At 42.7% G+C, this 27,518-nt stretch overlaps 1 protein-coding gene across 1 annotated transcript; it reads right to left on the reverse strand.

Annotated features, from left to right (window-relative positions):
* Positions 1-126: 126 nt before the first annotated feature.
* bop1 (BOP1 ribosomal biogenesis factor) lies at positions 127-27,135 on the reverse strand. The gene is made up of 16 exons (XM_062049293.1): positions 26,923-27,135; positions 26,158-26,412; positions 25,284-25,343; positions 10,852-11,006; positions 10,670-10,787; positions 10,509-10,610; positions 10,240-10,452; positions 10,021-10,182; positions 9,552-9,632; positions 9,304-9,373; positions 9,108-9,240; positions 6,885-7,068; positions 6,529-6,820; positions 944-1,028; positions 770-877; positions 127-479 (listed from the first exon to the last, which is right to left on the reverse strand). Exons 1-16 carry the CDS (start codon positions 27,100-27,102, stop codon positions 326-328), a joined length of 2,352 nt encoding a protein of 783 aa, XP_061905277.1. The 5' UTR covers positions 27,103-27,135; the 3' UTR covers positions 127-325.
* Between the last annotated feature and the right edge of the window lie 383 nt (positions 27,136-27,518).

Here is a 27,518-nt window from a genome sequence, read left to right on the forward strand (position 1 = left end):
GTGGGGTGGTAGTCTAGGTAAAAAGTCTGATGGTAGTCTAGGTGACAAGTGGGGTGGTAGTCTAGGTAAAAAGTCTGATGGTAGTCTAGGTGACAAGTCTGATGGTAGTCTAGGTGACAAGTGGGGTGGTAGTCTAGGTAAAAAGTCTGATGGTAGTCTAGGTGACAAGTGGGGTGGTAGTCTAGGTAAAAAGTCTGATGGTAGTCTAGGTGACAAGTGGGGTGGTAGTCTAGGTAAAAAGTCTGATGGTAGTCTAGGTGACAAGTGGGGTGGTAGTCTAGGTAAAAAGTCTGATGGTAGTCTAGGTGACAAGTGGGGTGGTAGTCTAGGTAAAAAGTCTGATGGTAGCGTCGGCACCAGACGAGAAGACCCAAGGCTGTGTGGGGTGAAAGGTCACATCCAGGACACCGAGGTCATGAGTGGTCACATGACCTCTTAGCACCTTCACTGGAACAATGAGTGGATTCTGCAGCAGGTCACTGGAAGATGACATCATCATTTACTGTGTGACATCATCATATACTGTGTGACATCATTTACTGTGTGACATCATCATATACTGTGTGACATCATCATTTACTGTGTGACGTCATCATTTACTGTGTGACGTCATCATTTACTGTGTGACGTCATCGTATCATGTGTGTGTGTACCTACTTGTATACGGTGCCATGGCAGACTATGACTGAGCCATCATGTGTGTGTGTACCTACTTGTATACGGTGCCATGGCAGACTATGACTGAGCCATCATGTGTGTGTGTACCTACTTGTATACGGTGCCATGGCAGACTATGACTGAGCCATCGTCAGACGCTGAAGCAAACAGCGGGTAAAGTCTATGATAGGCCACGCCCCTCACTGCCTTCTTATGGTGTCTGCAGACAGGAAGTGATGTCATCAGCATGACGTGGAGAGAGCATGCTGGCTGATACTGTATCTACCTTAACATCTTGTAGGGTTTGGTTGAGAGGTCAAGGTCAAACCAGCTGAGTCGGCAGTCATAGCTGCCACAGATCACATGATCACCTGCAACACATGAGGGATCATTCATGATATCATCCAACACATTATGGATCATTCATGATATCATCCAACACATTATGGATCATACATGATATCATCCAACACATTTTGCATCATCCATATCATCCAACACATTATGGATCATACATGATATCATCCAACACATTATGCATCATCCATGATATCATCCAACACATTATGCATCATTCATGATATCATCCAACACATTATGCATCATTCATGATATCATCCAACACATTATGGATCATTCATCATATCATCCAACACATTATGCATCATTCATGATATCATCCAACACATTATGGATCATTCATCATATCATCCAACACATTATGGATCATTCATCATATCATCCAACACATTATGGATCATTCATGATATCATCCAACACATTATGCATCATTCATGATATCATCCAACACATTATGGATCATTCATCATATCATCCAACACATTATGCATCATCCATGATATCATCCAACACATTATGCATCATTCATGATATCATCCAACACATTATGCATCATCCATGATATCATCCAACACATTATGCATCATCCATGATATCATCCAACACATTATGGATCATTCATCATATCATCCAACACATTATGGATCATTCATGATATCATCCAACACATTATGCACCATTCATGATATCATCCAACACATTATGGATCAGCAGTTATTCATGATATCATCCAACACATTATGCATCATTCATGATATCATCCAACACATTATGGATCAGCAGTTATTATGATATCATCCAACACATTATGGATCAGCAGTTATTCATGATACCATCCAACACATTATGCATCATTCATATCATCCAACACATTATGGATCAGCAGTTATTATGATATCATCCAACACATTATGGATCAGCAGTTATTCATGATATCATCCAACACATTATGGATCAGCAGTTATTCATGATACCATCCAACACATTATGCATCATTCATGATATCATCCAACACATTATGGATCAGCAGTTATTCATGATACCATCCAACACATTATGCATCATTCATGATATCATCCAACACATTATGGATCAGCAGTTATTCATGATATCATCCAACACATTATGGATCAGCAGTTATTCATGATATCATCCAACACATGATGGATCAGCAGTTATTCATGATATCATCCAACACATTATGGATCAGCAGTTATTCATGATATCATCCAACACATTATGGATCAGCAGTTAATCATGATATCATCCAACACATTATGGATCAGCAGTTAATCATGATATCATCCAACACATTATGGATCAGCAGTTATTCATGATATCATCCAACACATTATGGATCAGCAGTTATTCATGATATCATCCAACACATTATGGATCAGCAGTTATTCATGATATCATCCAACACATTATGGATCAGCAGTTATTCATGATATCATCCAACACATGATGGATCAGCAGTTATTCATATCATCCAACACATTATGGATCAGCAGTTAATCATGATATCATCCAACACATTATGGATCAGCAGTTAATCATGATATCATCCAACACATTATGGATCAGCAGTTATTCATGATATCATCCAACACATTATGGATCAGCAGTTAATCATGATATCATCCAACACATTATGGATCAGCAGTTATTCATGATATCATCCAACACATTATGGATCAGCAGTTATTCATGATATCATCCAACACATTATGGATCAGCAGATATTCATGATATCATCCAACACATTATAGATCAGCAGTTATTCATGATATCATCTAACACATTATGGATCAGCAGTTAATCATGATATCATCCAACACATTATGGATCAGCAGTTATTCATGATATCATCCAACACACTATGGATCAGCAGTTATTCATGATATCATCTAACACATTATGCATCAGCAGTTAATCATGATATCATCCAACACATTATGGATCAGCAGTTATTCATGATATCATCCAACACACTATGGATCAGCAGTTATTCATGATATCATCCAACACATTATGGATCAGCAGTTATTCATGATATCATCCAACACATTATGGATCAGCAGTTATTCATGATATCATCCAACACATTATGGATCAGCAGTTATTCATGATATCATCCAACACACTATGGATCAGCAGTTATTCATGATATCATCCAACACATTATGGATCAGCAGTTATTCATGATATCATCCAACACATTATGGATCAGCAGTTATTCATGATATCATCCAACACACTATGGATCAGCAGTTATTCATGATATCATCCAACACATTATGGATCAGCAGTTATTCATGATATCATCCAACACATTATGGATCAGCAGTTATTCATGATATCATCCAACACATTATGGATCAGCAGTTATTCATGATATCATCCAACACATTATGGATCAGCAGTTATTCATGATATCATCCAACACATTATGGATCAGCAGTTATTCATGATATCATCCAACACATGATGGATCAGCAGTTATTCATGATATCATCCAACACACTATGGATCAGCAGTTATTCATGATATCATCCAACACATGATGGATCAGCACTTATTCATGATATCATCCAACACATAATGGATCAGCAGATATTCACGATATCATCCAACACATTATGGATCAGCAGATATTCACGATATCATCCAACACATTATGGATCAGCAGTTAATCAGGATATCATCCAACACATTATGGATCAGCAGTTAATCATGATATCATCCAACACATTATGGATCAGCAGTTATTCATGATATCATCCAACACACTATGGATCAGCAGTTATTCATGATATCATCCAACACATTATGGATCAGCAGTTATTCATGATATCATCCAACACATTATGGATCAGCAGTTATTCATGATATCATCCAACACATTATGGATCAGCAGTTATTCATGATATCATCCAACACACTATGGATCAGCAGTTATTCATGATATCATCCAACACATTATGGATCAGCAGTTATTCATGATATCATCCAACACATTATGGATCAGCAGTTATTCATGATATCATCCAACACATTATGGATCAGCAGTTATTCATGATATCATCCAACACATTATGGATCAGCAGTTATTCATGATATCACCCAACACATGATGGATCAGCAGTTATTCATGATATCATCCAACACACTATGGATCAGCAGTTATTCATGATATCATCCAACACATGATGGATCAGCACTTATTCATGATATCATCCAACACATTATGGATCAGCAGATATTCACGATATCATCCAACACATTATGGATCAGCAGATATTCACGATATCATCCAACACATTATGGATCAGCAGTTAATCAGGATATCATCCAACACATGATGGATCAGCAGTTATTCATGATATCATCCAACACATTATGGATCAGCAGTTAATCATGATATCATCCAACACATTATGGATCAGCAGTTATTCATGATATCATCCAACACATTATGGATCAGCAGTTATTCATGATATCATCCAACACATTATGGCTCAGCAGTTAATCATGATATCATCCAACACATGATGGATCAGCAGTTATTCATGATATCATCCAACACATTATGGATCAGCAGTTATTCATGATATCATCCAACACATTATGGATCAGCAGATATTCATGATATCATCCAACACATTATAGATCAGCAGTTATTCATGATATCATCCAACACATTATGGATCAGCAGTTAATCATGATATCATCCAACACATTATGGATCAGCAGTTATTCATGATATCATCCAACACACTATGGATCAGCAGTTATTCATGATATCATCCAACACATTATGGATCAGCAGTTATTCATGATATCATCCAACACATTATGGATCAGCAGTTATTCATGATATCATCCAACACATGATGGATCAGCAGTTATTCATGATATCATCCAACACACTATGGATCAGCAGTTATTCATGATATCATCCAACACATGATGGATCAGCACTTATTCATGATATCATCCAACACATTGTGGATCAGCAGATATTCACGATATCATCCAACACATTATGGATCAGCAGATATTTATGATATCATCCAACACATTATGGATCAGCAGTTAATCATGATATCATCCAACACATGATGGATCAGCAGTTATTCATGATATCATCCAACACATTATGGATCAGCAGTTATTCATGATATCATCCAACACATTATGGCTCAGCAGTTAATCATATCATCCAACACATTATGGATCAGCAGTTAATCATGATATCATCCAACACATTATGGATCAGCAGTTATTCATGATATCATCCAACACATTATGGATCAGCAGTTAATCATGATATCATCCAACACATGATGGATCAGCAGTTATTCATGATATCATCCAACACATTATGGATCAGCAGTTAATCATGATATCATCCAACACATTATGGATCAGCAGTTAATCATGATATCATCCAACACATTATGGATCAGCAGTTATTCATGATATCATCCAACACATTATGGATCAGCAGTTAATCATGATATCATCCAACACATTATGGATCAGCAGTTATTCATGATATCATCCAACACATTATGGATCAGCAGTTAATCATGATATCATCCAACACATTATGGATCAGCAGTTATTCATATCATCCAACACATTATGGATCAGCAGTTCATGATATCATCCAACACATTATGGATCAGCAGTTAATCATGATATCATCCAACACATGATGGATCAGCAGTTAATCATGATATCATCCAACACATGATGGATCAGCAGTTAATCATGATATCATCCAACACATTATGGATCAGCAGTTAATCATGATATCATCCAACACATTATGGATCAGCAGTTATTCATGATATCATCCAACACATGATGGATCAGCAGTTATTCATGATATCATCCAACACATTATGGATCAGCAGTTATTCATGATATCATCCAACACATTATGGATCAGCAGATATTCATGATATCATCCAACACATGATGGATCAGCAGTTATTCATGATATCATCCAACACATTATGGATCAGCAGTTATTCATGATATCATCCAACACATTATGAATCATTCATGATATCATCCAACACATTATGGATCAGCAGTTATTCATGATATCATCCAACACATTATGGATCAGCAGTTATTCATGATATCATCCAACACATTATGATCAGCAGTTATTCATGATATCATCCAACACATGATGGATCAGCAGTTAATCATGATATCATCCAACACATTATGGATCAGCAGTTATTCATGATATCATCCAACACATTATGGATCAGCAGTTATTCATGATATCATCCAACACATTATGGATCAGCAGTTATTCATGATATCATCCAACACATTATGATCAGCAGTTATTCATGATATCATCCAACACATGATGGATCATTCATGATATCATCTAACACATTATGATCAGCAGATATCTGGCACATGCAAGATGAGAAAGAAAGAAGTGGTCTGGCAGGACTATGGTCCAAGACCATGGTTGACCTCCAGGGTGGACAGCCATGCTGGAGATCCACTTGGAGTTGGCCTGGAGTTTCTTGGTCAGGTCCTGCTTGACCAGGTTGTAGATCCTGACCGAGCGCTGGGTGGCCACAAAGAAGTAAGGCCGGATGGGGTGGAAACACACGCTCTGTACCAGACCCTTGTTGCGCCTGAAGGGGTTCTGACTCCGCCTCCTGCTCAGCTGGTGGATGAAGACCTGCTGATGGCTGGAGTGGTCGGGCATCAGCGAGGCCAGGTAGTCTCCCTTGGCGTGCCACACCACCTGTCGCACAGGCTGACACAAGCAGGTACAGGTGAGTCTTGCTGCCTGACCACGGACTTCCACTCAGGCTTCACACTTTGGGATGTTGGATCTTCAGGCGGATGCTGTGGTTCTGCTCCTCCCGCTCACATTCCACCCAGGTCACCGGCCCCACCGCCTCTGCAGGCTCCGCCTCCTGCGGAGCAGCGAGGAGACGTTCCGAGCTCAAGGCCACCTCTCTGTCCGCCAAGGAGGGCGACATGATCAACACCAGCGACTCCCTGCAGGGGGCAGACAGGAGGTCACTGACAAGATGGCGGCTACAAGGTGTGGAGAGTGCTTGGTGCGAGGCGGTCAGTGACAAGATGGCGGCTACAAGGTGTGGAGAGTGCTTGGTGCGAGGCGGTCAGTGACAAGATGGCGGCTGCAAGGTGTGGAGAGTGCTTGGTGCGAGGCGGTCAGTGACAAGATGGCGGCTACAAGGTGTGGCGAGTGCTTGGTGCGAGGCGGTCAGTGACAAGATGGCGGCTACAAGGTGTGGAGAGTGCTTGGTGCGAGGCGGTCAGTGACAAGATGGCGGCTACAAGGTGTGGAGAGTGCTTGGTGCGAGGCGGTCAGTGACAAGATGGCGGCTACAAGGTGTGGAGAGTGCTTGGTGCGAGGCGGTCAGTGACAAGATGGCGGCTACAAGGTGTGGAGAGTGCTTGGTGCGAGGCGGTCAGTGACAAGATGGCGGCTACAAGGTGTGGAGAGTGCTTGGTGCGAGGCGGTCAGTGACAAGATGGCGGCTACAAGGTGTGGAGAGTGCTTGGTGCGAGGCGGTCAGTGACAAGATGGCGGCTACAAGGTGTGGAGAGTGCTTGGTGCGAGGCGGTCAGTGACAAGATGGCGGCTACAAGGTGTGGAGAGTGCTTGGTGCGAGGCGGTCAGTGACAAGATGGCGGCTACAAGGTGTGGAGAGTGCTTGGTGCGAGGCGGTCAGTGACAAGATGGCGGCTACAAGGTGTGGAGAGTGCTTGGTGCGAGGCGGTCAGTGACAAGATGGCGGCTACAAGGTGTGGAGAGTGCTTGGTGCGAGGCGGTCAGTGACAAGATGGCGGCTACAAGGTGTGGAGAGTGCTTGGTGCGAGGCGGTCAGTGACAAGATGGCGGCTACAAGGTGTGGAGAGTGCTTGGTGCGAGGCGGTCAGTGACAAGATGGCGGCTACAAGGTGTGGAGAGTGCTTGGTGCGAGGCGGTCAGTGACAAGATGGCGGCTACAAGGTGTGGAGAGTGCTTGGTGCGAGGCGGTCAGTGACAAGATGGCGGCTACAAGGTGTGGAGAGTGCTTGGTGCGAGGCGGTCAGTGACAAGATGGCGGCTGCAAGGTGTGGCGAGTGCTTGGTGCGAGGCGGTCAGTGACAAGATGGCGGCTGCAAGGTGTGGCGAGTGCTTGGTGCGAGGCGGTCAGTGACAAGATGGCGGCTGCAAGGTGTGGCGAGTGCTTGGTGCGAGGCGGTCAGTGACAAGATGGCGGCTGCAAGGTGTGGCGAGTGCTTGGTGCGAGGCGGTCAGTGACAAGATGGCGGCTGCAAGGTGTGGAGAGTGCTTGGTGCGAGGCGGTCAGTGACAAGATGGCGGCTGCAAGGTGTGGCGAGTGCTTGGTGCGAGGCGGTCAGTGACAAGATGGCGGCTGCAAGGTGTGGAGAGTGCTTGGTGCGAAGCGGTCAGTGACAAGATGGCGGCTACAAGGTGTGGCGAGTGCTTGGTGCGAGGCGGTCAGTGACAAGATGGCGGCTGCAAGGTGTGGAGAGTGCTTGGTGCGAAGCGGTCAGTGACAAGATGGCGGCTACAAGGTGTGGCGAGTGCTTGGTGCGAGGCGGTCAGTGACAAGATGGCGGCTGCAAGGTGTGGAGAGTGCTTGGTGCGAAGCGGTCAGTGACAAGATGGCGGCTACAAGGTGTGGCGAGTGCTTGGTGCGAGGCGGTCAGTGACAAGATGGCGGCTACAAGGTGTGGCGAGTGCTTGGTGCGAGGCGGTCAGTGACAAGATGGCGGCTGCAAGGTGTGGAGAGTGCTTGGTGCGAAGCGGTCAGTGACAAGATGGCGGCTACAAGGTGTGGAGAGTGCTTGGTGCGAGGCGGTCAGTGACAAGATGGCGGCTACAAGGTGTGGAGAGTGCTTGGTGCGAGGCGGTCAGTGACAAGATGGCGGCTACAAGGTGTGGAGAGTGCTTGGTGCGAGGCGGTCAGTGACAAGATGGCGGCTACAAGGTGTGGAGAGTGCTTGGTGCGAGGCGGTCAGTGACAAGATGGCGGCTACAAGGTGTGGAGAGTGCTTACAGGGCCACGGCGAGGAGACAGACGGACGGGTTTGGATTCCAGCACACGCTCTTCACGGCTCCGCCCACCTGGACTACCTTCACACAGCGAGATGAACACACCTCCCACAGCCGGACGCAGCAGTCGTCACTTCCTGCAAGAGTCACTTGGCTTTAGGCCACACCCACCACACATTAAGCCACGCCCACACAGTTACCTGAAGCAAGCCACTGTCCTGATGGAGAAACACTGATGGACCGCACCAAACTGCTGTGACCCTTATAAACCTGAACACAGGTAAGTATACAGGTGAGTGTGACCCTTATAAACCTGAACACAGGTAAGTATACAGGTGAGTGTGACCCTTATAAACCTGAACACAGGTAAGTATACAGGTGAGTGTGACCCTTATAAACCTGAACACAGGTAAGTATACAGTCGACAGGTGTGTGTGTGTGTGCGTACCAGTGACTGTGTAGTAGGGAAAGGCTGCAGGTCTTTAGGTTTAGGAAGCTTTGGAATCAGATCTTCAGGATCCACATTAACCTGCGGAGCAACAACTGTTAGCAAGCGCCTGCTCTCATACATGGTCTTAAACCTAGACCCCGAGTCCGGTCTTAAACCTTGAGTCTGGTCTTAAACCGTGACCCCGAGTCTGGTCATCAAACGCAACACCAAGTCTGAGTCTGGACTTAAAGCCTGACCCCAGAGTCTGGTCTTAAAGAGTGACCCCGAGTCTGGTCTTAAAGAGTGACCCCGAGTCTGGTCTTAAAGAGTGACCCAAAGTCTGAGTCCAATCTTAAAGTGTGACCCCGCATCCGGTCTTATAGAGTGACCCCAGAGTCCGGTCTTAAAGCGTGATCCTAAGCCTGGTCTTAAAGCGTGACCCGAGTCTGAGTCTGGTCTTAAAGCGTGACCCCGAGCCCGGTCTTACCCTCATCTTTCTCTGGCGAGGGCACAGGTAAAGGTCGAGGCAACGCTCGAATCTCTCATGGATGAAACGAGGAAAGGCGGGAACCTGACGCAGGCTGGAGAACTTCCTGGGGACAAAGGGCAACTTCCTGTCTGAAGGATCCTGCTGCTCCCACAGAGCTTGCTGCAGAGAAGAGGAACAATGAACATGTGACCTGGCCACCACACTCCGGTGACTTACCTCCTCCTGGGTGAACAGGTACTCTGGTGGGGGGTTGTAGGACTCCTGGTGACCAGGGAGGAGGGTCTTAGGGGCAGGCAGGTGCATTTTATGCTTAGCCAGGAGAGACGAGTCCTCGTTGCCCCACAGGTCATAGTAGCGCCCCCTGCTGTCATCCTGCGCCCGGCGAGGCTTGATCCAGCCCATCTTTATGGCGTGGACTAGTTTGGAGACCTGAAAGCAGAGGGATTTGAGTGGCGCCCACAGACCACAGAAGACTGGGACATTACCTTCTCCTTCTCAATGAGGGACGGGATGAAGCTGCGCTTGTCAGCTGGTCTGTTGGTGACCGGGTGCAGCATCACGTCTCCAGTGAAGAAGTCCACCGAAGGCTGAGGAGCACACCTTAGCATCTTAGCCTCAACCTTTGACCAGGGACTTCCTGCCTCACCTGGTGCTCCTGGAAGTTGACATCTCCAAACTGTCCTTTCTGCAGGCGCTTCACCAGCTCCACCTGCTCGTCGGACAAGACGATGTCACTGGCCGTCTGCTTGTCGGTCACCGTTCTCCTGCACAACAACCACATGTTGGCACGCTGGACAGTGTCAGGTTGGTCCAACGTCAACAGCTCACCAGTAGTCGGGGTTCTCCATCTTTTCCAAGAACTCGTCCAGCTCGTCCTTGTTTCTGATGGGCTTGTAGATCTTCTTCCCGTCCAAGTTGTAGCCAACGTGAGGGAAGTCCTTGTACCATTCCATCGGTATGTTCCCCACCGTGTTCCTGATATCCTGCAAGCACGTGAGACCAAGGTACTAGTTTTGGGATCAGGTTGCTGTCCTGCTCTCCTGGAAGGTTCAAGGTGTATGGACCTGGACATTAAGTATGCTCCGGACCACACCTGAAACCACATGTTGGCATTCCATTTCACCTGGCAGGAATATTAACATGCCCTCGGTCTTCTTCTCATCTGTGGACAGAAGCTCAACAGAAGAAACGTTCCACCTGCGTCGTGTTGTTCCAAATCATCTCAAAGTTTGTCAGCTCAATATCCAGCATGGATAGTAAGACTTGGTCTTGGATTCTGGGTCTCTGCAGCTTTCAACAAGACTTCTTAAGACTTTTCAAGGCTTTTTAAGACTTTTAAAGACTAGTTAACGCTTATTAAGACTAAGGTTTTTAAGACTTTTTAAGACTTTTAAAGACTAGTTAACGCTTATTAAGACTAAGGTTTTTAAGACTTTTTAAGACTTTTAAAGACTAGTTAACGCTTATTAAGACTAAGGTTTTTAAGACTTTTCAAGACTTTTAAAGACTAGTTAACGCTTATTAAGACTAAGGTTTTTAAGACTTTTAAAGACTAGTTAACGCTTATTAAGACTAAGGTTTTTAAGACTTTTAAAGACTAGTTAACGCTTATTAAGACTAAGGTTTTTAAGACTTTTTAAGACTTTTAAAGACTAGTTAAAGGCCTACTGAAAGCCACTACTACCAACCACGCAGTCTGATAGTTTATATATCAATGATGACATCTTAACATTGCAACACATGCCAATACAGCCGGGTTAACTTAGAAAGTGACATTTTAAAATTCCCGCCACACTTCCGGTTGAAAAACTCCTTTGGATATGATTTATGCGCGAGACGTCACAAAAGCAACGGAAGTGGTTGGACCCCATCGGACCCGATAGAAAAGCCTCTTGTTTTCTTTGACAAAATTCCACATTATTCTGAATCTTTTGCAATTTGTTTAATGAACAATGGAGACTGCAAAGAAGAACGTTGTAGGTGGGATGGATCGGTGTCTTAGCGGCTAAGTACAATACTGTAATATCTGTGATATTTGCATTAGTGTACTGTGTCTTTAACCCTCCTATTGACCTCGATTTTTGCCTACACCATCGTTCCTCAGGGGTCACATAGACCCCAGAGATGTAAAGCTCTATAAGTTGTTGTGTGTGGGAGTAAGACACATGATCCAATTGACTTTTTTGTGCTCCCAAGTCTTCTGAACACAGAGAAGTCAACTCTGAGTCGATCTGACCATCATACACTGAATTATTGTTGTTTGAATACCGTTTGGTGTCAAATTTGACCGTTTTTTATTGATTTTTTGGCACACTACGCCCCCCCCCCCCAGATAACCTCCCAGTGGTAAACCACTTATTTGTGCTCCTAGGTCCCCTGAACACAAAGAAACAAATTGTGAGTCAATCCAACCATCTTAGACCGAGTTATCGCAGTTTGAATACTGTTAGGCGGCCATCATTGAATGTTGTGTTAATTGTATGGTGTTGTTGTTGTTGTTGTTTTTTGCCATTTAGATTGCACTTAGTCAGGCTTCTACCCTAAGACCAGCTATAGCTCTTAGGGTCATGGAAGCACGCAAACCCCCTGACCACGATAAGGTGGCAATCCTCCAGGGGGAAGTTTTTTATAACTTTTTTTTTTTTTCTTTTTTTTTTTCTTTTTTTTTTTTTTCAACAACAACAAATATCTGACCGTTGGCCATTTGGAGTGTCCATTTGAAAATAACAATATTCGTCTCACTCTCCAAGAAAGGGTCAAGCACAAACCCTCTGACCAGGATAAGGTGGCAATCCTCAATGGGGGAAGTTTTTTTATTACTCTTTATATTTTGTATTTTTTTTTTTTTTGTTTTGTTTTTTTTCAACAACAACAAATATCTGACCATTGGCCGGCCATTTGGAGTGTCCATATTTGAAGAAAAAAATAACAAGACAGTAGGCTATTTACCAAAAATATTGTCTTATTTCAAAAAAACTAAAATACTGTAAAAGTCTGCCACTCCTATTTTTTCACAGACTGCAAAAAGTAGCCTAGAGTCTACCTCTCTCAAGAAATGTAAAACAAATGAAAAATGGCAATATTCATCCCCCACTCTCCAAGAAAGGGTAAAGCACTACTGGGCACATGATCCACAACGGATGTGCTCCTTGCAGATGTATTTGCCACATCCCCCACATGTATTAGTTGTCTTGTTATCGTTCCTAGTGGAACAGATCTGGCACCTGCCTCGTTTTTGCCCTCTGGCCACTGGAGGATTGGAGGTGTGTGCCTCCCTCTGAACATCCTCCACTATCACCACAGCAGCCGCTGAGGCTCTTGGTAGGACAACTCTTCGTGCAATTTGGGGTTGCACCAGCGCGTACCCCAGCTGTTCCAGGAACAGCCTCCTCCGGTACAGCTTTTCGCTGTTCCAGCCTTCACTGATCTCCCTCCAAAGCACAAAAGCGTTGTAGGCACTCACATCGATGATGTTGAAGAATACAACAAGGGGCCATCGTGCAGTCATGCGTCGGCAGCTGTACGTGCCTGTGACTTTATCCAGGTTGTCAACACCACCCTTTGTGGCATTGTAGTCCAACACCATTTGTGGCTTCTTGTCCTCCCTGGTGCTGAGCTGGGCATCCTTGTGCATCGTACTCATGAGCACAACGTTCTTCCCTTTCTTGGGGCAATACGAAACAGCTGTGGCGTTCTCAGTGAAGGCAAACACTGAGGATGTAGCCTGTCTGTTCTTGATTGCAACAAGCTCAGAGGGAAGCTCTGGCTTGTTCTTGCGGACTGTCCCCAGCATGGTGACTTTCCGCTTTGCGAGTTCTTCACCAAGGGCATAGGAGGTGAAGAAGTTGTTGCACGTTATATTGTGCCTCAGCCATGTCCAGGACAACCCTCATGCCCTGATTTTTTTCAGGTGCTTCCCCAGGGGCTTTGCCGGTGTAGACCTGCATATTCCAGGCATAGCTCGACTGGGCATCACATGCTGCCCATATTTTAATGCCGTATTTGGCTGGTTTACTCGGGATGTACTGTCTAAATGGACAGTGGCCACGAAACGCCACCAGACATTCATCCACAGTCACATGGGGGCCTGGGTTGTAAAGCAATGGCAGTTGCTGAACCCACTTGTCCCATACATCCCGGATAGCTGCCAGCTTGTCATGTTCTCTCCGGCCCTGTCTTTTCTCTCTGTCATCGAACCGTAGGACACGAGACATAATATGGAATTTCTTCAGAGACATGGTGGCTGGGAAGATGGCCCTTCCAGTCTCTTTATTCCACAGGCTTTCTGCTGCCTCGCCTTTGGACTTGTACACGCCCCCCAAAATGAGCAACCCGATGTATGCCTGCAAGTCAATTGCATCGATCGGCTTCCAACTGTCCCCAAACACACGACTCCCCTCTAAATTGGTCATCAAGAGTACATGGTTCTCAATTGATGGTGTCATGAGGAGCTCAAATGCAGATTTTATGTCTTGGACACGGCTAATCGCATATCGGGTTGGGCCTGGAACCATTTTGATGACATTACCAGCGCTAAGTCTACCCTGCCGTTGACGTGGGGCAGGGGACCACGACAACTTTCCATTTTTGGACAGGAAAATGTCTGCTGGTGTTCCAGTGTTGACAGGAACTTCAGCATCAAGGGTCTCATCCTCATCAGAGGACGATGCCCCATAATCAGGGTCTTCCACAACATTGTCTTCGATTTCAGACACATTTTCCTCTATGTCTACCTCTTCACTAAAAACCTGATCCAAAACCTCCTGGACAGAGAACGTCTTGTGGTTTGGCATCATCAAACTCAAAACAAGAGAGAGAGAGAGAGAGAGTATATCACAAACAGCAGCAGAGAAATGGTTTAGAAGGCAAACTCGAAACAAGAGAGAGAGAGAGAGTATATCACAAACAGCAGCAGAGAAATGGTTTAGAAGGCAAACTCGAAACAAGAGAGAGAGAGAGAGAGTATATCACAAACAGCAGCAGAGACAGCAGCAGAGAAATGGTTTAGAAGGCTGCTATGCGAGTGCTTTTATATGTTTGCTCCTCCCCCCTCCCCTCCTCCTGTTCTCACACGGCGCGGGAACGGAATGTTTGAACTGTTCCGACATCCCGCCATTCCGACAGAGTATAAATTATAAATTTATTTTCAAGACCATTTATCTCAGTGGTTTCTGCATCAATTACTAATAAAGATCTACTCACTGCTTTTTTCTGTGTTCAGGGGACTTAGGAGCACAAATAAATGGTTTCCTACTGGGATGTTCGAGGTAGAAAAACGCTAAAATGGCCACCAAACGCTACTCAAACCACACTAGTTCAGCATGTAATAGTCAGATAAACTCACAGTGATTGTTCCATTTCATTTCTTGTGTGACACTTATATGGAAAACTGAGTTTATATGTATTTGTACGTTCAGAAATTACGAAAATCACTTTTGGTCACATTCAAGACCAAGCCTAACAGTATTCAAACTGCAATAACTCGGTCTATGATGGTTGGATTGACTCACTATTTGTTTCTTTGTGTTCAGGGGACTTAGGAGCACACATAAGTAATTTCCCACTGGGGGGTATTTGGTGGGGGGGGGGGTGCAATGTGCCGAAATATCTATGGAAAACTGTCAAAATGGCTGCCAAACGATATTAAACCAACAATAATTCAGTGTATGATGGTCAGATCAACTCACAATTGAATTCTCTGTGTTCAGATCACTTGGGAGCACAAAAAAGTCAATTGGATCATGTGTCTCACTCTAACACACAAAGACTTATAGTGCTTTCCAATCCTGGGGTCTATATGACCCCTGAGGAACGATGGCGTGGTCAAAATGTGTACAGAGAAATGAGAAACAATCATGCAGTTGATTTTATATTTTTCTGTGTCTCCCTGATGGATTAGGAAAAGTCATGAAATATTAGGAAGAAAAACTAATGACAACCATCTTTTTAGAGACTCTCAAAATGCCTTGGGGTCACATTGACCCCAAGGACAATAGGAGGGTTAAGGGTTTGGGGAACGCGCATGCGCGAGTGAGTTGGCGGAGAACTTGAGTGTGTGTGATTGTGACTTTTGGCTAACAGCAGCTCGTGTATGTGTGTGCGTTACTTTTTGAACTACGACCAGTTACCGCTTGTTAATAAAGCGATTGAGCAATTTGTTTAATGGACAATGGAGACTGCGAATAAGAAAGTTGGAGCCGGTGGAGCAGCGGACTACAGCAACACCAACACCAGGAGGTTGTGTTGTGTTTTGAGCAGGATAACAGACGCACTACAGTGAGTACAGCTTTGGCTTCCAAACATTTGATCGATTGCCCGTACGTGCGTGTCGATATGTGCATGTGACGTACGTAACTTTGGGGAAATATATGTTTCTTGCCGACTCTGATGGCGGCCGGGGTGTCGTCAAAAGCGTACAACGCCTGCCGCCGCATCTAAGTTAGCTACGCAGCTAGGTTAGCTTCTGTTATTTTAGGTTCGCCAAGCGGAATATTATTAATCGTGTATTTACATGTTCATGGTTTAAAAGTATTATTGATCTTCTGTCTATCCATCCAGTCAGGGTTTTTTTAAATTTAGTTTCTATCTGCATTTGAGACTGCTGCTATCACGTTGGCTACGTAGCTAGGTTAGCTTCTGTTTTTTTAGCTTCGCAAAGCTGAATTATTAATCGTGTATTTACATGTTCAGTCACTGTGAATGTCCATTTGGCGTTCTGGACTCTCATTTTCAAGAGGATATAGTATCTGAGGTGGTTTAAAATACAAATCTGTGATCCACAATAGAAAAAGGAGAGAGTGTGGAATCCAATGAGCCAGCTTGTACCTAAGTTACAGTCAGAGCGAAAAAAGATACGTCCATCACTGCCTCTCTAGTCCTTCACTGTAACGTTCCTCATCTATGAATCTTTCATCCTCGCTCAAATTAATGGGGTAATCATCACTTTCTCCGTCCGAATCTCTCTCGCTCCATTGTAAACAACGGGAATTGTGAGCAGCACTACCGCTTGTGACGTCACGCTACTTCCGCTACAGGCAAGGCTTTTTTTTATCAGCGAGCAAAAGTTGCGAACTTTATCGTCGATTTTCTCTACTAAATCCTTTCAGCAAAAATATGGCAATATCGCGAAATGATAAAGTATGACACATAGAATGGATCTGCTATCCCCGTTTAAATAAAAAAAATTCATTTCAGTAGGCCTTTAAAATGTGACTTTCTAAGTGAACCCGGCCGTATTGGCATGTGTTGCAATGTTAAGATGTCATCATTGATATATAAACTATCAGACTGCGTGGTCGCTAGTAGTGGCTTTCAGTAGGCCTTAAGGGTTTTTAAGACTTTTACAAACTTTTAAAGACTATTTAACGCTTTTTAAGACTAAGGCTTTTAAAGACTTTTACAAACTTTTTAAGGGTTTTTAAGACTTTTACAAACTTTTAAAGACTATTTAACGCTTTATAAAACAAAGGTTTTTTAAGACTTTGTAGGCTTTTTAAAGAGTTTAAGGCTTTTTAGATTTCTTAAGACTTTTTAAGGCGTTTGAATGCCTCTTAAGGGTTTTTAAGACTTCTACAAACGTTTAAAGACTATTTAATTTCTTTAAAGACATTTTAAGACTAAGGCTTTTTAAGAGTTTTTAAGAGCATAATTTCACACCCATACGGACAAAAAAGTCCAGAGACAAAGGAAGATGAGTATGAATTGTAAGTCTATGAATCTATTCACTGCTCTTTCACATTGGAAAACTAAATGCTTCAACCAACTTAATACACCAGACTCTATTGTCAACTAATTAAAAACAATATTAATAAACATCTATCCATCCATTTTATTCTTCTCTTGTTGCCTTATTTGTATTTGACCACTACTGTTTTCTGTTTATTTGTTACTGACTGTGGCAGGACACCTCTGCCTCTGTTTCACTTTATGTTGCTGGTAAATAATATGCTTGTAGTAGTAGGCTAAAGTGAAATTATTTAGTATGCACTAATTAAAGGGGCAGAGCTTTAAGAGACATTTTAGCTTTTATATTTTATAAGATATATTTTTTGTAAGAACCACAATTAATAAATATATTTCAGTGAATAACTTATTGTTCAAATCTGTATATAAATATGTACATAAAGTGTTGTAATTATATTGTAAAATGGATGGATGGACGTTTAAAACAAAACTGTTATTATTAATTAGTAAGTATACATTTTTTGAGCCTTTTTAGAGAAAATCATATCATTGTAGTAAATTATGCAAATTACTCGATGATGACATGGTGACCACGCCCATAGCCACGCCCCCATCGCCACAGGTATCTTGGCAGTTTATGGGAAACACTGAATGTGTTGTACAGTTCTACTGGATCATTGGAGTATATGATATGTGTTGTACAGTTCTACTGGATCATTGGGAGTATATGATATAATGTGTTGTACAGTTCTACTGGATCATTGGAGTATATGATATGTGTTGTACAGTTCTACTGGATCATTGGAGTATATGATATGTGTTGTACAGTTCTACTGGATCATTGGGAGTATATGATATAATGTGTTGTACAGTTCTACTGGATCATTGGAGTATATGATATAATGTGTTGTACAGTTCTACTGGATCATTGGAGTATATGATATGTGTTGTACAGTTCTACTGGATCATTGGAGTATATGATATAATGTGTTGCACAGTTCTACTGGATCATTGGGAGTATATGATATAATGTGTTGTACAGTTCTACTGGATCATTGGAGTATATGATATAATGTGTTGTACAGTTCTACTGGATCATTGGAGTATATGATATAATGTGTTGTACAGTTCTACTGGATCATTGGAGTATATGATATAATGTGTTGTACAGTTCTACTGGATCATTGGAGTATATGATATAATGTGTTGTACAGTTCTACTGGATCATTGGAGTATATGATATAATGTGTTGTACAGTTCTACTGGATCATTGGAGTATATGATATGTGTTGTACAGTTCTACTGGATCATTGGGAGTATATGATATGTGTTGTACAGTTCTACTGGATCATTGGAGTATATGATATGTGTTGTACAGTTCTACTGGATCATTGGAGTATATGATATAATGTGTTGTACAGTTCTACTGGATCATTGGAGTATATGATATGTGTTGTACAGTTCTACTGGATCATTGGGAGTATATGATATGTGTTGTACAGTTCTACTGGATCATTGGAGTATATGATATGTGTTGTTGAGCTTCCAAGATGGCTGCGCTTCAGAGCAGCGGCTTCGTGCGAGCGCTCCTGGAAGTGAGGGCAAAAATACCCCGCAATTCAGTCAATTTCATGGCTGGCTCACAGCGTGTTCACTCCGTGATCACTTACGACCGACTTACAATTCTGGATGTGGAGAGATCGGGCCATTTTGGGCTGATAGATGCGTGTACGATGGACCTGCTCGCTAGCTTGGGAATTCTTCGCGAGCTACATCCAGCAGTGGCCTTTGAAGCAGCGGCGTCGACTACCAGCGGAGACGGTCAGCGAAAGAGACGTAAGCGATGCGCTCGGAAGCAGAAGCGGGGGTGTCGGGCGGGGCTAACAACAAAGCTAAATGCTTTGTTGTTAGCGGGGCTAACGAAAAAGCTAAATGCTAATCCATAAAGAAGCGCTAATAAGGAGTCTGTTAAGCTAGAACTAGCCAGCGCCAGGCTGGATAATCCCTGCACACATAGCAATTCTTCTAGAATAATATACAACTCACATAATGTTTTTTCTGCGTCAGAGGTGGACATGCATTTTACTGAGGTGGCAAACAATCTAAAAATTCCTGTCATATCAATTCCTAGATATGGTCGAAATTATTTAAAGTGCACTATGCATAATAAACGTAACATTATTAATATTGCTACTACGGATACTTTCAACAAAAACTCCTCAAAACAGCCCACTACCTATAATATGGGCTTTTTAAACATAAGGTCATTGTCTTCCAAAACGTTATTAGTTAATGAAGTCATCAGAGACAACAATCTTGATGTCGTTGGTTTAGCCGAGACCTGGCTCAAACCAGACGAATTTTTTGCGCTGGGTGAGGCGTCTCCTCCTGGCTATGCGGGAACGCATATTGCCCGCCCCATTAAAAGGGGTGGGGGTGTTGCACTAATATACAACAAAAACTTTAGCCTTACCTCGGACCTAAATAATAAATATAACTCGTTTGAGGTGCTCACTATGAGGTTTGTCACACCGCTGCCTCTCCACCTGGCTGTCATCTACCGCCCCCCTGGGCCCTATTCGGACTTTATCAATGAATTTTCAGAGTTCGTTGCTGATCTAGTGACGCACGCCGACAATATAATCATAATGGGAGACTTTAACATCCATATGAATACCCCATCGGACCCTCCATGCGTGGCGCTCCAGACTATAATTGATAGCTGTGGTCTTACACAAATAATAAATGAACCCACGCATCGCAACGGTAATACAATAGATCTAGTGCTTGTCAGGGGTGTCACCACCTCTAAAGTTACGATACTCCCGTACACTAAAGTAATGTCCGATCATTACCTTATAAAATTCGAAGTTCGGACTCATTGTCAACAAACTAATAATAATAATAATAACTACTATAGCAGCCGCAACATTAATACTGCCACAACGACGACTCTTACTGACCTACTGCCTTCAGTAATGGCACCTTTCCCAAATTATGTGGGCTCTATTGATAACCTCACTAACAACTTTAACGACGCCCTGCGCGACACCATTGATATTGTAGCACCGCTAAAGCTAAAAAGGGCCCCTAAAAGGCGTACCCCATGGTTTACAGAAGAAACTAAAGCCCAGAAATTATCATGTAGAAAGCTGGAACGCAAATGGCGTGCGACTAAACTTGAGGTTTTCCATCAAGCATGGAGTGATAGTTTAAAGGCCTACTGAAATGAATTTTTTTTATTTAAACGGGGATAGCAGATCTATTCTATGTGTCATACTTGATCATTTCGCGATATTGCCATATTTTTGCTGAAAGGATTTAGTATAGAACAACGACGATAAAGATTGCAACTTTTGGTATCTGATAAAAAAAAGGCTTGCCCCTACCGGAAGTAGCGTGACGTAGTCAGTTGAACATATACGCAAAGTTCCCTATTGTTTACAATGATGGCCGCATGAAGTGAGAGAGATTCGGACCGAGAAAGCGACAATTTCCCCATTAATTTGAGCGAGGATGAAAGATTTGTGGATGAGTAAAGTGCAAGTGAAGGACTAGTGGGGAGTTGAAGCTATTCAGATAGGGAAGATGCTGTAAGAGCCGGGGGTGACCTGATATTCAGCTGGGAATGACTACAACAGTAAATAAACACAAGACATATATATACTCTATTAGCCACAACACAACCAGGCTTATATTTAATATGCCACAAATTAATCCTGCATAAAAACACCTGCGTGTTTGTTATGCTAGCTCCTAGCTCCTCTGCTAGCTCCTAGCTCCATAGAACACGCCAATACAATTCAAACACCTGATCAACACACACCATCACTCAGCCCAAAAGACCGTTTCCTTAACCCAAGGTTCATAAAGCTTATATATTTTTAAAAAGTTACGTACGTGACGCGCACATACGGTCAAGTTATCGAATGTTTAGCAGCCAAGGCTGCATACTCACGGTACCTGATATTCAGCTGGGAATGACTACAACAGTAAATAAACACAAGACATATATATACTCTATTAGCCACAACACAACCAGGCTTATATTTAATATGCCACAAATTAATCCTGCATAATAACACCTGCGTGTTTGTTATGCTAGCTCCTAGCTCCTCTGCTAGCTCCTAGCTCCATAGAACACGCCAATACAATTCAAACACCTGATCAACACACACAATCACTCAGCCCAAAAGACCGTTCACCTAACCCAAGGTTCATAAAGCTTATATATTTTTAAAAAGTTACGTACGTGACGCGCACGTAGGTACGGTATGTGTTATGCTAGCTCCTCTGCTAGCTCCTAGCTCCATAGAACACGCCAATACAATTCAAACACATGATCAACACACACAATCACTCAGCCCAAAAGACCGTTCACCTAATCCAAGGTTCATAAAGCTTATATATTTTTAAAAAGTTACGTACGTGACGCGCACGTAGGTACGGTACGTGTTATGCTAGCTCCTCTGCTAGCTCCTAGCTCCATAGAACACGCCAATACAATTCAAACACATGATCAACACACACAATCACTCAGCCCAAAAGACCGTTCACCTAACCCAAGGTTCATAAAGCTTATATATTTTAAAAAAGTTACGTACATACGCAAAAAAAAGCCAAAGCTGCATACTCACAGTAGCACGTCTGCGTCTTTGTCATCCAAATCAAAGTAATCCTGGTAAGAGTCTGTGTTGTCCCAGTTCTCTACAGGCGTCTGTGTATCCAAATCAAAAGTCCTCCTGGTTAGAGTCTCTGTTATCCGAGTTCTTCCATCTTGACTGCATCTTTCGGGAATGTAAACAAAGAAGCGCCGGCTGTGTACTGTTGTGGCTGACTACGTTCGAAAAATACGTCCATTTCGCACCGACAACTTTCTTCTTTGCTTGCTTGGCTTCCTTCTCCATAATGCAATGAACATGATTGAAACAGATTCACGAACACAGATGTCCAGAATACTGTGGAATTATGAAATGAAAACAGAGCTTTTTCGTATCGACTTCAATGTGGAAGGCATACCCGTGTTCGCCGGGCTACGTCACGCGCATACGTCATCCTCAGAGGCGTTTCGAACCGGAAGTTTAGCGGCAAATTTAAAATGTCACTTTATAAGTTAACCCGGCCGTATTGGCATGTGTTATAATGTTAAGATTTCATCATTGATATATAAACTATCAGACTGCGTGGTCGGTAGTAGTGGCTTTCAGTAGGCCTTTAATAACTTATAAACGCATGCTTACCTCAGCTAAAGCTAAATATTACTCAAATCTCATCCACCTCAACAAAAATGATCCTAAATTTTTGTTTAGTACAGTAGCATCGCTAACCCAACAAGGGACTCCTCCCAGTAGCTCCACCCACTCAGCAGATGACTTTATGAATTTCTTTAATAAGAAAATTGAACTCATCAGAAAAGAGATTAAAGACAATGCATCCCAGCCACAACTGGGTTCTATTAACACAAATATGACTGTATATACGACGGACATTGCCCTCCAAAATAGTTTCTCTCTCTTTGATGAAATAACATTGGAGGAATTGTTAAAATGTGTAAATGGGACAAAACAAACAACATGTTTACTTGACCCAATTCCTGGGAAACTTATCAAGGAGCTTTTTGTTTTATTAGGTCCATCAGTGTTAAATATTATAAACCTATCACTTTCCTCTGGTACTGTTCCTCTAGCATTCAAAAAAGCGGTTATTCATCCTCTACTCAAAAGACCTAACCTCGATCCTGACCTCATGGTGAACTACCGGCCGGTGTCCCACCTACCGTTTATCTCGAAAATTCTCGAAAAAATTGTCGCACAGCAGCTAAATGAACACTTAGTGACTAACAATCTCTGTGAACCTTTTCAATCCGGTTTCAGGGCAAATCACTCTACGGAGACAGCCCTCGCAAAAATGACTAATGATCTATTGCTGACGATGGATTCTGATGCTTCATCTATGTTGCTGCTTCTTGATCTTAGCGCCGCTTTCGATACTGTTGATCATAATATTTTATTAGAGCGTATCAAAACGCGTATTGGGATGTCAGACTTAGCCTTGTCTTGGTTTAACTCTTATCTTACTGACAGGATGCAGTGTGTCTCCCATAACAATGTGACCTCGGACTATGTTAAGGTAACGTGCGGAGTTCCCCAAGGTTCAGTTCTTGGCCCTGCACTCTTTAGTATTTACATGCTGCCGCTAGGTGACATTATACGCAAATACGGTGTTAGCTTTCACTGTTATGCTGATGACACCCAACTCTACATGCCCCTAAAGCTGACCAACACGCCGGATTGTAGTCAGCTGGAGGCGTGTCTTAATGAAATTAAACAATGGATGTCCGCTAACTTTTTGCAACTCAACGCTAAGAAAACGGAAATGCTGATTATCGGTCCTGCTCAACACCAACATCTATTTAATAATACCACCTTAACATTTGACAACCAAACAATTAAACAAGGTGACTCGGTAAAGAATCTGGGTATTATCTTCGACCCAACTCTCTCGTTTGAGTCACACATTAAGAGTGTTACTAAAACGGCCTTCTTTCATCTCCGTAATATCGCTAAAATTCGTTCCATTTTGTCCACAAGCGATGCTGAGATCATTATCCATGCGTTCGTTACATCTCGTCTCGATTACTGTAACGTATTATTTTCGGGCCTCCCTATGTCTAGCATTAAAAGATTACAGATGGTACAAAATGCGGCTGCTAGACTTTTGACAAAAACAAGAAAGTTTGATCATATTACGCCTATACTGGCTCACTTGCACTGGCTTCCTGTGCACCTAAGATGCGACTTTAAGGTTTTACTACTTACGTATAAAATACTACACGGTCAAGCTCCTGCCTATCTTGACGATTGTATTGTACCATATGTCCCGGCAAGAAATCTGCGTTCAAAGAACTCCGGCTTATTAGTGATTCCCAGAGCCCAAAAAAAGTCTGCGGGCTATAGAGCGTTTTCTATTCGGGCTCCAATACTATGGAATGCCCTCCCGGTAAAAGTTAGAGATGCTACCTCAGTAGAAGCATTTAAGTCTCATCTTAAAACTCATTTGTATACTCTAGCCTTTAAATAGACTCCCTTTTTAGACCAGTTGATCTGCCGTTTCTTTTCTTTTCTTTTCTACTCTGCTCCGGGGTGGACCGCTAGCCTGTCCATCAGATGGGGACATCTCTACGCTGCTGACCCGTCTCCACTCGGGATGGTTCCCGCTGGCCCCACCATGGACTGGACTTTCGCTGATGTGTTGGACTCTCACAATATTATATCAGACCCACTCGACACCGAGGATGTCGTTGTGGCTTGTAGAGCCCTTTGAGACACTAGTGATTTAGGGCTATATAAATAAACATTGATTGATTGATTGATTGATTGTACAACAACATATGTCACAGCAACTGAAAACCGTGACCACAAAAGCCTGATAAGATCTAAATTTGAGGATTTTGTGAATTGATCCAAATCACCTTTTATGATGATTCTACATGTATATCTGCTTATTACTTTGCCATAGTATACAGTCAACCAGATTTCTGTATCAAAAACACCATGTCCGAATAAAAATGGTCTCACTTCTTCGTCTGATGAGTCGTGCTCATATTCTTCTTTCTTCCCGCCATTCAACTTGTAGTCCTGCAAGTAGGAACAACAACAGATAGCTTAGAACATATGACAAATGTTCTTGAGCTGCAAGTAGGAACAACAGATAGCTTAGAACATATGACATTCAACTTGTTGTCCTGCAAGTAGGAACAACAACAGATAGCTTAGAACATATGGCAAATGTTCTTGAGCTGCAAGTAGGAACAACAGATAGCTTAGAACATATGACAAATGTTCTTGAGCTGCAAGTAGGAACAACAACAGATAGCTTAGAACATATGACAAATGTTCTTGAGCTGCAAGTAGGAACAACAACAGATAGCTTAGAACATATGACAAATGTTCTTGAGCTGCAAGTAGGAACAACAGATAGCTTAGAACATATGACATTCAACTTGTTGTCCTGCAAGTAGGAACAACAACAGATAGCTTAGAACATATGGCAAATGTTCTTGAGCTGCAAGTAGGAACAACAGATAGCTTAGAACATATGACAAATGTTCTTGAGCTGCAAGTAGGAACAACAACAGATAGCTTAGAACATATGACAAATGTTCTTGAGCTGCAAGTAGGAACAACAACAGATAGCTTAGAACATATGACAAATGTTCTTGAGCTGCAAGTAGGAACAACAACAGATAGCTTAGAACATATGACAAATGTTCTTGAGCTGCAAGTAGGAACAACAACAGATAGCTTAGAACATATGACAAATGTTCTTGAGCTGCAAGTAGGAACAACAACAGATAGCTTAGAACATATGACAAATGTTCTTGAGCTGCAAGTAGGAACAACAGATAGCTTAGAACATATGGCAAATGTTCTTGAGGAGAAAAATGACTACCTGTTGTGCTTCATCATCATGGTTGTGTACTCCTTGTTGTTGTGCTTCATCATCATGGTTGTGTACTCCTTGTTGTTGTGCTTCATCATCATGGTTGTGTACTCCATCATCATCACCACTATTTTCATCATCATCATCGTTGTGTACGCCATCATCCTCATCACTATCGCTTCCTGAATCCTCGAGTCCCGAGTAAACACTCTCCTCGCTTTCTGACCCTTCTTTGTCACACAGCTTACTGTTGATGCTCAACATCTAGGACATGGAAACACAACCTGTGAGTAATAACATGTACAGTATGTCGTGTGCATAGATGAATGTAAATAGGCGGATGCAACTTGCATTTAACAAAGCGTAATAAACACATTCAAGACCAATGTTCTGTCCAAAGATGTGATCTTACACATGTTATACAAAGATGTGATCTTACACATGTTATACAAAGATGTGATCTTACACATGTTATACAAAGATGTGATCTTACACATGTTTTAATTTCCCTGAGGGAACTCTCCTGAAGGAATCAATCAAGTACTATCTATCTATCTATGTTATACACAGCTGACTCTAAAATGTCCCACAATTTTCAAACATAACCTACAACCTAGTATTTATTTCTTCAACATTAGTTTGAGTTTTAAGGCGTATAAATGTTCCAGACGTACAACAAATGCTCCTTTTACTGAAATTGTTGAACTTTTTTCCATGCTTGGACAGCGTGATGTCATGCTAACGATGCTATGCTAACAGCCCGTGTTCGCTTACCTCGTCTGGTTCTTCTTGCTCGAGACTCCGCTTCATTCTCCTCTCTTTCTCTTCTGTCATTCCCGACACTTTGCTCATCTTCTTCATCCTTGCACTTGTCCGCCTCTTTTCCGTCTCACTGCTGTCCTCCATCCCACTTCTACTTGTCCGCATATTTCCCGTCTCACTGCTGTCCTCCATCCCACGTTCCGAGGGAGAAACAACTTCTTCTTCGCCCTCACACACCTTTTATTGGGCGCAGTAGCGCCACCTGCCGGAGTGGAGAGTGAGTCAGCAATGCCCCAACAGAAGCAGTAGCGCCACCTGCCGGAGTGGAGAGTGAGTGATTGATTGATTGATTGAGACTTTTATTAGTAGATTGCACAGTACAGTACATATTCCGTACAATTGACCACTAAATGGTAACACCCCAATGTACAATTGACCACTAAATGGTAACACCCCAATAAGTTTTGACACTTGTTTAAGTCGGGGTCAGCAATGCCCCAACAGTCCGGACGTACTCAAGTTAAGCAAAATAACAAAAACGTCCCTCCGAATAAATGTGAACCTGTTGTTGTTGTTGTTGTAATGCCTCCTTTGGTAAGGTTTATTTA

The sequence above is a fragment of the Entelurus aequoreus genome, linkage group LG05, assembly GCF_033978785.1.
Source record: "Entelurus aequoreus isolate RoL-2023_Sb linkage group LG05, RoL_Eaeq_v1.1, whole genome shotgun sequence".
In the NCBI taxonomy this organism is placed as follows: Eukaryota; Metazoa; Chordata; class Actinopteri; order Syngnathiformes; family Syngnathidae; genus Entelurus; species Entelurus aequoreus.